This window comes from Mus caroli, unplaced genomic scaffold, assembly GCF_978045245.1.
Source record: "Mus caroli unplaced genomic scaffold, Mus_caroli_1 scaffold_1, whole genome shotgun sequence".
Lineage (NCBI taxonomy): Eukaryota > Metazoa > Chordata > Mammalia > Rodentia > Muridae > Mus > Mus caroli.
The window spans coordinates 53,737,611-53,751,451 of record NW_028227256.1 but is presented as its reverse complement, the minus strand read 5'-3'; the positions used below and the strand labels follow the sequence as shown (position 1 = coordinate 53,751,451).

Here is a 13,841-nt window from a genome sequence, read left to right as displayed (position 1 = left end):
TCTCCATGATGATACTACAATTCCTTTATTACAATCTTGAAAAGGTGGGTAGAGGAGACAGAAGGGAGGAAGGCTGGGGAGGAGGGAGAAAACCAACTGTTCTTTCTGTGCATGGTTCATTATGAGAGAAAGCGCAGAAGAGTATCAATCTTACTGTCTTACTGACCTTGGAAATTGGGAACAATTTAAAATCCACTTCCTTTCTTCATATTAATTTAGATATGTTTTAAAAAAAAATCTTTGAAGCAAATCCATTATGAACATTTCAGGTTGCTCAGTTAAAATGGGAAGCAGGGTGACCCAAGGCACAAGTGACTCTTAATTTCGGGAGAATCGATTCATGGAATGCACACTTTCCAGGAAGACAAGTGCCTCACTTGTTGCTCCTAAAAGCATGCCGTGAGATCTGGATTTTCCTCTAATCATTTCAGCAATAGGATATTTTTACACATACCACCTACCTTGCTCTTTCCTTGAGCACATATGTGCATGCCCACATACTAACTAGCACACAGCCCCCTCCTCCGCCACACATACATACATTACATACACACACACTCTCTCTCTCTCTCTCTCTCTCTCTCTCTAACATTTCTCCTAGCTTCATTATATGGTATATTTTATCCCTATTCACATTCTGACCTCAAGCCAACACCATGTGCGTCCTAGCTATGTTTGTGTAGGCACTTATCCCAGGTATTAGGATTCCTCTAATCACAGTAATGTGCCCTCTACGTTCAGAGCTAGCAGATGGCACACTGTCGGTAGCTTCCTTGCAGTATAGTCGTTTTGTATGATTTTAAAAACGAGGTTTATTTATGTATCTCTCTGTATGTGTATGGTATGTTGTGTGCACACCCATGCATGTGCATGCGTGTACACGTGGTTGCAGGAGTCAGTTCTCTCCACCTACCATGTAAGCCCCAAGAATCAAACCAAGGTCATCAGGCAAGTGCTTTTACCCACTGAGCCATCTTTCCAGTCCCTGTGTGGTGTTCTGAATGATGACTATACTTCCTTGATTGTTGGTAACTGTGTGACATGCCTCCCTATAAATGGTATTTGCCATACTACGGCACAATATGCTAATTTGTATGAAAATGCCCACTATACCCTGCAGACTTCTGTCCAGCCAGAGGATAATTCTCCTTACAGCCACTGCTGTTTTATATGTGAGCTGCATCTCCTGCACTTGTATTAATTTCCCTCAGTGCAAAGCATCGTTGGCACATGCAGAGCTTTACCACAGTCCATAGAAGTGACTTTTTGTGACTTCGGTTTGCCTGTGTGCTCAAAGTACAGGATTAGCATCTTAGCTCTTCTTAGAGAAACAGTTGTAAGCCCTCATCTCACTTTAAAAGTGAGTGCCCTGCAAAAGGATAAAAGCTGAGAATATGAAATGATGCTTCTGTGTGATAACCCAACAAGTGCATGCGACAGTAATGGATCTGCCTCTGTCTTAATATCGCTCTAGCTCAGTGGTTCTCAACTTTCCTAATGGCTCAACCCTTTAATAGTTTCTCATGTTGTGGCGACCCCATCCATAAAATTATTTTTGTTGCTACTTCATTACTGTAATTTTGCACCTGTTATGAATTGTGATGTAAATATCTCACCTGCAAGATACCTGGTAGGCAACCCCTGTGAAAGGGTTATTCGACTCTTAACAGGGTCAAGGCCTGTATGTTAAGAGCCATTTCTCTAGCTCATCTCCTACTGTCCTCTTAGGCCATGCTGCTCTAGAGTATCGACAAAATCTTTGTGAATTCTGTGTCACCAGAGTACACAAAAACCCTGCTTTTAAAACCCCCATATTTAGTTGAGTCACAAACTCAGAAAACATTGAGTCGATCAGGACATCAGAGCCTATCAGCACTACAGTTAGCGCATGTCCCAGTCCCTAGCTAACGTAACCACATTTTCATCACTTGAAATTAGAGCTTCCCATGTGGGTACCCCACAAAAGACTGGGGTGCCTCATAGTACCTATGAAAGCATAGCTGCTATATGTGAAGCCTGGGAAGTTCTCAGAGTTGACAGGTTATCTGTGCTTTTTGTTCTCCTCCTCCCTTTACCTTAGGAAGCATCTATATTGAAACCAGTGTCCGGTCATACAGAAATTCAGCCAAACTTTTATTATTTTTTTTAAATTGATGTAAATCTCCCATGCTGTTTAAATGTCGGAACTAAATTTACCAAACTTGGCAGATTCGTAAAGCTAAGCAGGACTGCCAAGAGTTCCCAGTTTCAAGCAGAGAGAGTTCTAACAGCTCCTGAAATACTTGCTGGAGGCACCTGGTGGTAATTGCAGCTCCATATTTCCTCCTGAGCGCCTACCTTGCTCGCTGGCATTGGCACACATAGGATTATTACAGCGATGATGAGGTGGCAGAATAGAAGTCCTAAAATAAGGCACAGCCCCGGAAAGGGAACACATTCATACAGACTCCTCCCTAAGGAACTAGGCATGTTCCTGATATTCTCTCAAGCTGGTTATGCCAAACAAGTAGAGGGGCAGTTGGCGAGGGAGACGGAAACCATACCCGTAAATCCGTAGACATGACTTTGCCTATTTTTCCCCACTCTACCAGGGATTATTGTCAGAGATACTGCGTAAGGAAGAAGATCCCAGGACTGCATCTCAGTCTCTTCTAGTAAACCTGAGGGCCATGCAGAACTTCCTCAACCTGCCTGAAGTGGAGCGTGATCGCATTTACCAGGATGAGCGAGAGCGGAGCATGAACCCCAATGTGAGCATGGTGTCCTCTGCCTCTAGCAGTCCCAGCTCCTCCCGAACCCCACAGGTGAGCTGTCTGCTCCACACTTCACATACTTCACTCTTGCTTCATGGACATTCTGTTTTTCCTTGAAAACCAAGAAACATCATTGAACAGGTCAAAGGATATAACCTCTGGCTGTATCATGAGGTAATCCTGTGCTGTGGAGGTGTGTTATTCCCTTCTCATTAGGATAATCCCATTCTTCCACATAAGCAGGTGAGGGGGCAGGGCAAGAGCAGGAGGTGAGTTCCTGTCTTTTGTACAGTTTCAGAAGAAGAAGAAGAAGAAGAAGTGGCATTCTTGTGGGGGTTGTGTTTGTATAACAACTACTTTATTTTCCTTTCATTGCTTGTTTATTTTTCTGGGGGTGGAAGTGTGGTTGAGGGCAAGAAACAGTAGTTCAGATGCTGCTGTGAGCAATTCAGAAAGATAAAATGGAGGACTGGAGAGATGGCTCTGCAGTTAAGACTGATTATCATCTTTGTTTGTAACTCCACCTCCAGGGGGATCCTGTACTCGTGTACCTATGCCACCCAGACCCCCAGTAACAATAAAATAAGGAAATTTCCTTTTTCTTTTTCTTTTTCTTTTTCTTTTTCTTTTTCTTTTTCTTTTTCTTTTTCTTTTTCTTTCTCTTTTTCTTTTTTCTCTTTCTCTTTCTCTTTCTTTTCTTTCTTTCTTTTTTCTTTCTTTTTTTTTTCTTTTTTAAAGAAACATAGTGGAAAAGTTCTGTGTGTGAGGGTGCAGTAGCTAGGCCAGAGCGATGGGTCCTGGTAACAGGGAGCCTCATATTTTGTCACTCTAGGATTTGGGAATTTCTGGCCTCCCTGTCTGCTGCACACTTCTGAAGCATTCAGAGCTCACAGTAGGCAGGGCACACTTCCAGTTCAAAAGTAAGCTGCTCATCTCCACTTACTCCCTGCTCCCCTGCTGTGTTGACATAGATAAAACCATTTCACGATCTGGTTCTCTGGGTTGCATAAATTCTGAGTAATGGTTCTCAAAGCCTACCTATTTGTGCAAACCTGAAAACTGGGTACATTAAAAATCAAATGTTGCTTTGCTAAGAAACTATAGTTTTATTCTTCTTGGTTAGCTTTCTGATAAGTTCCAAGAAGCTGACTAAACACAGAACTAGAACTTTATTCTGGTAGGAATATTAGGGCCTTCTCAGGTATATTGTCATTTTCTTCCCACATATCTTGACTCTATTTTAGCACCCTACAGTAGATTTGTAATTATGGATCACCTTCTGTCACACCCTGCCAAATTGTTTTACTTGTAAATTATGAGTCATACTGCTAAAGACTTGACTACTTACTTTGGACATCTGTAAGCAGGCCTTTTAATTTATTTCTCTTTAAATATCAAAGAATACATAGTGGACTGTTGTTAGGACATTGACAGTTTGCATTAGTACTGACTGCTAGTAAATTCAATAGTACTTTTACAACGTTTAGCCATTATTAGAGAGTCCAGTCACATTGCCTACTCCATGTCGTCCCCACCCCCCCCCCCCCCACTCCCCCCACCCCCACACACACCTCAAGCAGCTCTCTTGGAAGAAGGCCACTTGTACTTGTTAGAAAATGGCACAGGTCAGTTTGTTTTGTTTTCAGTGTCTTTGTAATAGTTTTCTAACAAGATTGTATCACCAGCACCTTTCCAAAGACATGATCCCTTCTAGAGCCTGAGTAGCTTAACATGGTTTCACATCAGGGCATTTTCCTTGTCTGAGTTAGGATCCAATCTTGAAATTTCCTAGATAAAACGTCCTTAATGGATAAGTACAGGAAGTTGTGCTTTTAATTTTACTGCTTTTTTTATTTCTGAAAATACATATGAAATATTCAGACATACTTTTGAGGATTATAATCCTAGAACCATGCTTGTATATTCATTACCATTTTATTCTGTATCTATTGCTGAAGATTGGGAAAAGAAAGTTATTTGAAACTTTCAACATTTAATGCATACCTATGTGTCTATGTATTTAAAATTTGCTCTGACATATCTCAATAATAAAGATGCTTTGTACAAACAACAGCAGCAGAAAATGGTGATACATGCCTGCTGTCTCGGCACTTAGGAGTTGGAGGTGGTAGGACAATAATTTCATGGTCAGTAGTTACAAAGCAGGTTCAAGGCCAGCATGACACCCTGTCTTGTAACTGGGAAAAAAATGATGCAAATTTCTACAGATCTCTTGTTTGAGGGTGGATGTGAGGGGGAGCTACACTGTCCTCATTTGGAGGAGCATCTTTGTACATACCAGCAGCTTTAAACAAATCATTTTCCAGAATCCTCCAACACTTTATTATCTGTTTATCAATACATTGAAGATGTCCCCGATTTTAAATTAAACCTCCAGTGTTTCCTCATGATTCTTCAGTGGCCAGTATCTTCAGTGTCCTTGGTAACAAGATGGCATGGGGTGAGAATGGTCCTTTACTCCCTCTCCCTGGTGGCACAGCAAGTACTGTGAGCATTCTGCATGAATTCCACCACTGCTGGTTTGTGGTGACATTCTTGTGTTTCCAGTGAGGAAACAGACTTCTCTGGGATAAACAGCTCGTATAAGTGAGTTCACATGACTGCGTGGTAGAGTAGGAAGTTGAACTGTAGTTTTACTGATGCCAGAATTCAGAATCTTACCCATGTACCACAGTTACTACTGTGTTTTAGCTCTAAGTGTTCAAGTGAAGATTTAAGCACTGAGGTACACCTCAACAATGAACAGCAGGTGAGAAATGGTCTATCATTCTCTTAGCAAGGAGTGTGCAGTGGGTGAGGTACATAGTTTGATTAGAAAAAATGAATCTAGAGGATTGAGTTATTGTGGGAAGAGAATACTTGCCACAGCAACCTCTCCCATGTCGAAATGGAGTAGCATAAGAGACCGGAGGCTCTGAAGTCAAGGTGTTCGTTGAACACCCTTACTATTGCATGGCCTTTATACCAAGTTAAGACCTCTGTCATTTCAGCTCTTTTACCAAGTTAAGACCTCTGTCATTTCAGCTCTTTTACCTGCAAATAAAAATTCAGATAAAATACTACTGGAGTTTTATAAGAGCTACAAGATAAAATAGGAGTTAGCAGTCTTCCTAGAGAGCCTGGCACACAGAAGTCCATAAATTACAGTCACTCTGACTTGGCAGTAACTAGTAAAGAAGTTGGGGTGAGGAGGGCAAAGGAAGATGGTAAGTTCCACCATGCTCTCTCAGGAAGCCAAGCCTCCATGGGAACTTAGAGCAGGTAGGCCAGGCTTACGACATCCTTGCACAAGTCTGCCATGTCCCAACTGCATGCTGTCTTCCATCAGACCTGTATAGTGCCAGCCTAGGGGAGGTGCAGCTCAGGGCACCAACACAGGGAGAGTTGTGATTTACAGACATCATTCTTGTTATGGGATTTTAGAGTGAGTGATGTCAGAAAGAACCAAACTTAGGCCAGCAATGCCTGTGTACCCCGGGCTGGGCTGACTTGTCCCTGAGTTGTGTCGCCATGGTTAGGAAATCTGCTTGGACCTTCCAGGTCAGCAGCTTAGGGATCAGACTAAGCAAGGCCTCTCTGGGAGTCTTTCGGACCAGGTTGAGTGGGATAGTTTAAGGTATTCCTACCCCAGCAAGCACGACACCTTCTGCGTTGTCCTTCATTTGTCTCTGAAGCTAATGGGAAATCATTCGATTAAAACGCACACGGCAGAATGCATGAAACCACAATATGAGTTTAAGGAAATGAAAGCTGCTCGTGGAAGGCATCTGAAGCCGAATTGTATGAAATGAAATTTTGTTTCATTTCCAGTGATTTCCTAGGTGAAATTAGGTGACTGTCTGGGTAGCATAATGATGATAATGACAGGAGCCGCACATACTCAAATAACATACATGAAGCCTTAATAAAGAGCGAGAGGTACTCGCGGGAGTGCATTAAATTGAGTAATAATTTATTATTTAGAGACCTCTACCCATCTACTCAGGTTTGTTTTTTTTTTTTTTTTCTTGGAGAACTGGCTCTTCTGTAAGGTGTGTCATGTTTTACAAAGAAAAAGGTGAGTGTGTTCTGTGTGCTTGCTTGTAAAGATAGATGTCATACTTTGGTGTGCTCAGGGTTGCCTTCCTACCTGTGAGCTACCAGGCTACTGTGAGGGGAAGCAAGAGCTGACAGGATTCTGTATGTCCTATAGGAATGCATTGCAATTATTTCCAATCACAATTAACCTGATTAGAATAATGGACAGGAAGTGCCCCTCTGTAGCTAATGTGGTTTGGCATCAGCTGACTGAAACCCTCTGATAATTTCTGCACAGATGGTCGCTCTGAATGCTGCACTTTTTAAATTATTATTTTCATGGTCTCTTGGTAGGCCAAAACCTCGACACCGACAACAGACCTCCCTATTAAGGTGGACGGCGCCAACGTCAACATCACAGCTGCCATTTATGACGAGATCCAACAGGAGATGAAAAGAGCCAAGGTGTCTCAAGCCCTGTTTGCCAAAGTGGCTGCAAACAAAAGTCAGGTGAGTGGGTGTTTTTTTTTTGTTTTTTTTTTTTTTGTTTTGTTTTTTGTTTTGTTTCTTTTAAAGAGCAAAATGGAGGTCTGGGACCCGTTCTCCTTCCCCTCCAATAAAAACACATCTGTTTTTATAATAATAATAACAGTAATAACCCCTGGGGAGCCCATCATGTTCTGCCTTCTGCCCCATGGCTTTGCTGGAACTCCCATCGGAGTTCAGAGGAGAGACAATGCCAGAACCTGGCTTTATTCTCTTAAATAAGTATTTGATATTAAAGAATAAGGGTTAAAATATTTTTTTCCCTTATCCAAAGCTTCCGACACTCATTGAAAAATTTTTTTCACTTCCTCAGGAAGCAGTTTTTTAATTAAAAAAAAAATTTAGCCTGTGCATAACAGCCCCTTCCTTGAGACCATGTTTAACTAGGGCTCATCACCTTCCGATTCCCACCAGGGGAAGGGCTGAGTTTGCTATAATAACCACTTTTGCCTAGCCCCAGAGACACGTGATTGTCAGGTGTTTCGTTCACATCTTGAATACAGTTGTTTTTCCAGGAGAAAACACACGTGGGGGTTCCAGAATAAGTGCTAAAATCTTTTAGCAGAAAAACATAGATGCTTATCCAGTAAAAGTGTTCAGCACCAGAGCTGCAGGGAGTGCGATGCTCAGGGGACCCAGCACACAGATGCGTGGCTTCCGTTCTGAAAGCAGCACCAGTTGATGGGATCTTCCCCCCCCCCCACTCCCCACTCCCTGCCTGTTTAAGGGGGCAGCTACCGCCTTTGGTCTGCTCAAGGGCACTGCTCTTTATCTCACAGATACAGGATTACTATAGGGCAGAGGAAATGGAAGTTAGCTGCAGCTTAAGTTTGGGAGCCTTTGATTTTGAGCTTGATTTCCACTGTGCTTTGCATGACAAATGCTTTCATTCCTACATATGCAAATGGTCAAATGGTCTGTGCCCTCTTCCCAACAGGTCTGTTGTATGCTATAGTTACTACTAAATATTACATGGTACTGAGCTACTACTGAGTGCTCTAGTGCTAAGTTATTGGTTGTCACATTTTTATTAAACAAGAAAGAGTTCAATAAAAATTAAGTCCTTAAAATGATAAATGTCATCTTTAGTATATTTAGACTAATTGTTTGCATATTACCCTCTTTTTTGACCTGCAGTTTTACAGTATCTTACTTTCAGTTTTTAGTGAAGAGAGAGAGAGTTGAAATATTTATTTCCCTTTTCAGTTTCCATGGAGTCATTCTTGAAAATGACTCTGACGCCCTTCATCAACGAAACTAGGGGGCCGAGTTTGCTAAGATATGTCTAACCATAGGATGAAAAATCCATGAAAAGAAAACACCACAGAACCTCCCTAAACTGTTAAACACACAAAAATCCCATGTACCACATGGCAAAATATAATGAGAGTTGGAACTGTTAAACGAAGAAGTTGTTAAATGCTAACGCCACTTGGCAAAACTACTGTGCATTTAATGGTTTTCCAGCAGGTAATAAGGGGCATATGTGTGAATGTGCAGTGGAGGTAAGAGCTGCACCAGTGATTTTGCAGACCTGACCCTCTCTGTATCCTGACACCCATTTCACAGTTTTACTTGGGCCTTCTTTTATAAGAGTATACTGAAGACCAGTGTCTGAGACCTAGCTTGGAGGGCACACAAGCTTCTCATTGCCATGGCACTGTGGCTGTTGGGAGTAGCAAGGCCTCCAGCCTCTCCACATTAACTCAGGTGGCTGTTTGAGAGTTGGTGTTTGCCAGCTGGCTGTTAACAATTTTGAGGGCTCCCTGAGAAATCAGAAGTCCTGATTTCATAGAATCTGGAAAAGTGGTTCTGAATATTCCAAAGGATAAAATTGAGCATTCGTGCAGGTGAGACACTTAGAAGTCTCTCTGTTTCCTCAGAAGAATGGTCTCTTATTTTAAATTTTTGGGCAGAGAACCATATTTCAAATAGCTGACCAGATAAGTATTTCAGGAATGATGTTTCTTAAAAGGTGTGTGTGTGGGGGGGGAGGGGGTACTGCCAAGTAAGATAGCTTTAGAGACAGACAGTTCAGCATAAAAGAAACTCCGTCATGGAAGCACCAGCATTCATCCAACAGCAAACGCAATTGTTTGAGTTGCTACATACATTTAAGGTATGTTTCCAGTGCAGGTATGGCTCTTGGCCAGATTTTACCTCCCCAAGACGTGCACACATGTCTTTGGGTTGTGAGAGTCTTTGGGTTGTGAGAGATGAGAGAACAAAGCTTTCTCCACTTCCTTTCCTTAACTGTGTCATTTCGTTATTTTTCTCGGAGGGTTTGGGAGTTTTCAGGGTGCCTGAGGAGGCTAATGCCTCTCCAGGGCTTTCTGATCATGCAGAGATCAAATTAGTGAAGTTGTTAATTAAGAACTCTTAAGAACTCGAGGAGACTGAGAGCTCTGAAGCTTAGATATAGGTCTCAGTCCTCCACTTCATTAGAAATTAACTTTAAATAGAACTCAAGCATCATCTAGTAGACCCATTCACACTTGTTGTGAATTGGCTGCAATCAGTTATTAAAGATAGTGTTGACCACTACCCTGTATGCAGGAAAGTGAAGGGTCAAGGCTGCTGGGATAAAGCAAAGGAGGTGAACTGAAAACAAACAGCTAACCCAGAGGTTGTTGGTGAAATGGCCCTGGTTTGAAGACTGGGGGGGGGGGGGGGGGGGTTGGGGGGAATCATGTCTCCCTGTTAGCCACACCTTATCAGGCCTGGGAGCTCTGCAGCTATAGCCAGAGGGAGGGTGGGAGGGTCTCCTTCCTCATGCAAGAGGACAGGAGGGTGCAGGATTAGGAAGGTCTTCTCTCCACTGCAAGAGCGGAGAAGACAAGATGCTGAGCTCTCTATAGCTAGAGAGAGAAGAGTTTCTAGACACAGTGAAAAGTTCTACCATCGTAGTCTCACAAAACCTGTCTTCTGCATGCCAGTGGTTCTAGTGTGTCTGCTCACATGTAAGTGTGCTCTGTGCTTCATATGCACTAGTTCTCTATATAGACCTATAAACCTTATTACCACATTTCCATTAAAAATGTGTGTTCTGAATTTTCAACTAACAGCTTAACAAATTATAGTTTGTCTTGCCTGTTTCTTGTCTTAGATTTGGGTCTTTCCCCCACCAATTTGAGTTGATTTCTATGTGGCATAAGCATCTGATTTCATTCTTCTAGATATGAAGATCTAGTTTTCTGGAACATTTTTTAATGATTGGTTGGTTGGTTGGTTAATAGGGTCTCAGTACATAGCTGGCCTTGAACTTATGATCCTCATCCCACTAAACTTCCATATCCCCATTGTGTTTTCTTGGTATCCTAGTTGAAATATCAGTTTTGTACTTTTAGATTTCGTTCCAAGCCCTCTGTTCTGTTCCTTCAGCCCATGTGTTTGTGTTTACAGCTACATTCTGAAATTCTATTAGCTTTGTAACAAAAGTTGATTGTTGGAGGTGCTAGGGATCAACCTCTGGGCCCTGTGGGTGACAGGCAAGTGCTTTATCACTGAGATGGTGCCTTGGCCCCTGTAGTGTAATTTTAAATCAAGAAGTATGATGTCTCTGACTTTTGGCTCTTTAGGGGACTTTTGTAGTTCCTTACAAATAGAGAATTCATCTCTATATCTGTGAAGAATGTAAATGGAATTTGTTTGTTTGCCTGTTTCCTGGTGCCAGAGATTGACTTGAGGTCTCATACATGTCAAGGAGGTTATCTACCACTGAGCTACACTCTCCACACCAACCATTGGGGTTTTGATAGGGATTATAATGGAGTGTATCTATTGCCTTCAGTAGTGTGGATTTTAAAAATATGCTATAAGGAATCTCTTAAAGGCAAGATCTCTATATGGGAAAGTAAACTTATAAAATATCAATTGTTTTCTTTAGTTTCACTATTAGAGTTTCTTAGCCTTTATTCCTTATGCTGCATGAGACCAAACTGTTGCCATTTTGTATATATTCAAAAGAAATTATTTAACATTATTTTAAGGTCACATCGTTGGGAGGGTGTTGGAAATAAATATGTGGCTGTGCTCATTTCTGTGGTATGGGAAGTGTCAGGAAGCACAGCCAGAAGGTGGCTGACTCCCAGCTTTGTTGTGTCGCTTATCCTTAGCAGAAGTCGGCTAATACTGAGTGTGCTTTGCCTGTCCAGCAGGGCCTTTGGGACAGCCCATGGAAGTGGTCCTTGGAATCACAGTATGTGGGCAGTGAGCACAGGATTGCCTCCACATCGGTGTGGGTCTCTGGTTGCCAGTCTTTCCTTCTTTTGGCATAACCTGAAGGAATGCTGTGGAGCATCAGCAAACATTCCCCGTGGGTTTGTTTTAATAGCAAGCTTATAATAAAGAATTGTCTTCCCCGCCCCCATCTGTTTTATGGTATAAAACTAGTTTTTGTTTATTTGGTCTTCTTGTTGTCTACTGGCATTGTTAACTAGATACCAATGGAAGTTGGTCACAGTATTCAAGAATTTCTCAAAATTGGAATGCCATTAAAGTTGGTATTGGTATTTAACCCTTTTTTTCTTTCTGTATTTTGAGTTGACATATTTTGTCTGTTTATGGTATGGTTCCTTTGGAAACTTGGGTGTGACTTTGAAGCTAATCTGGCTTCCCTGTTAAAGGGCCTTCTCTGAGGCTTGAGCCATGCCATGGTTCTTCCAGAGAAGAACATGGGTATCTAGCAGTGCTTCCAGCCATGGAAACTGTTTTATGCGTTATTTTCGCAGGGCCAGGACAAGGAGGTGGAAGCAAGCCAAGGACCTAGGGTACACCACATGATTTAGCATCCACTGGCAGCCATACTCCCTTCAAATTGTGCACTACTTGTTAGCTTCCCTCCATATAGTCCTTGCTCTGACCCAGCACAAGTCTTACATATGCCCCTGCTTTCCTAGGTCCTGAAGGAAGTTTGCTTAGCATAAAGTTTATCACGTCTGCTAGAGTAAGAACCTGAAGTAGCCTGAAGTAAGGAGGTGGAAACATCACGGTTATTTATTGTTTAATATGGTAGTAAGGTACATTTTGCTATTAATATGTTTCTAGTATGAATGGAGACCACACGGTTTCACACTTACTCTTTTGTACACGTATGAATGGCTTTTCATGTATGTGTACCCATGTGTACATGTCTATGTGTATACATTTAAACAAAGCAGCAAAGTAAACCTCCAGAGACTTGTGAAGTTGAGCACATTCCCATGGGTCTGTGGCAGTAGAGGTGACACATTTTTATGCAATCCCTTCTTGATTTAAACCCTGCACAGCAGAGGTTAAAGAATCATTTAAAAAAAAATTCATTACTCTCAATTACAGACTCAATCTTTGTAAACACATCCACAGAAATGTGAAAGATATGCTTAAGGCAGCCCAGAGAAAGCTGAAAATCGATCCCCATGAGGGCTCAACTTAGGACTTAGTATACAATTGTGGACACTAGGAAAAGCAGCACTCACTCACTTCAAGCAAGGTAAAACGTAATTAACCTTGAACTGTAACCAAGTACTGAGTACATCCCTTTTTCCAGGTTTAGATGACATCCTCAGCAGAGACTCATTGAAGTCCTTGACAGGTCTCCCCGTATTTAGCCTCTTATCTATTTCAGCTTTCTTGATTAGGTTATCTTGAATCATTAGGGGGGTTATTTATTTTAATAGACACTTATTGGATTCATGAAAAGAGAATTCAGTGACGAAGAAACAAGAGCAGAATACTATCTGGCTCATTTCACACTTGAGGAGAGTCTCAACCAGCTGAAGAGAAATCCTTCCACAGTTACACAAGTTTGTTTGGGGACTTTCTGTGCTTCCATTTAGAAAGCGAACTGTCTGTGGTTAATAATATGAATTTTCCTTTAAGAAACTCAGAAAACATTCCCTTTTGGTTACATATGCTGACATTTTCTGTATTGAAGATGTGGGTGAGGAAATGGCCTGTTAGATTTCTGCAGCAAGAAGCTTGAGTCATTCTGAGGAACTGTTCATTTGCTGAGTTTCCCATTCATTAGAGTTCCTAGAGGGGCAGAAGGGTGGTGCAGCTTCCTGTTTAGTAGCTGGAGTTCACTCTCCAGCTCTCTCCCAGACACATCAAGAATGGGGAACATCACCATGACAGGGTCCTCCCTTCTGGGATCTCCCAGCCATCTTCCCTGGGGGGCTCGGGGAGGTAACTTTACCTTCTTTTGCTGGAGACTAGAGCAAGACATGAGCCAAGAATACTTTTTGAAGCAAAATCCAGACTGGCTTAAGACTTGCCACTTTTCTCCCTCTGCCTCCCCAGGGCTGGAATATTATTGCTTTGTTTCAAGAAGAGGACCTGATGAGTGGTGGAAGAGTCCTAACCAGTGTCTAGATACAGGAAAATTAGCAAAGTCATACACAGGCATTTCAGTACCATGGACAGGACTCCATGTTCTGTGTCCTCTGGGGTCCCCTCCATCTCCTGTAGTACTTAGACCTAAACTTTAGAGATTAAATTCAAACTCATACCTGATGAGTACCCACT

At 42.0% G+C, this 13,841-nt stretch overlaps 1 protein-coding gene across 5 annotated transcripts in view; it reads left to right on the top strand.

Annotated features, from left to right (window-relative positions):
• Positions 1 to 13,841, top strand: part of Satb2 (SATB homeobox 2) — a 177,087-nt gene that overhangs the window by 121,692 nt on the left and 41,554 nt on the right. For all 5 annotated transcript variants that reach the window (XM_029481375.2, XM_029481371.2, XM_021161889.3 and 2 more), the window contains 2 exons: positions 2,592 to 2,804; positions 7,146 to 7,301. In XM_029481375.2, the coding sequence (XP_029337235.1) occupies positions 2,592 to 2,804; positions 7,146 to 7,301 (369 nt within the window). The remainder of the gene's footprint in view (positions 1 to 2,591; positions 2,805 to 7,145; positions 7,302 to 13,841) is intronic.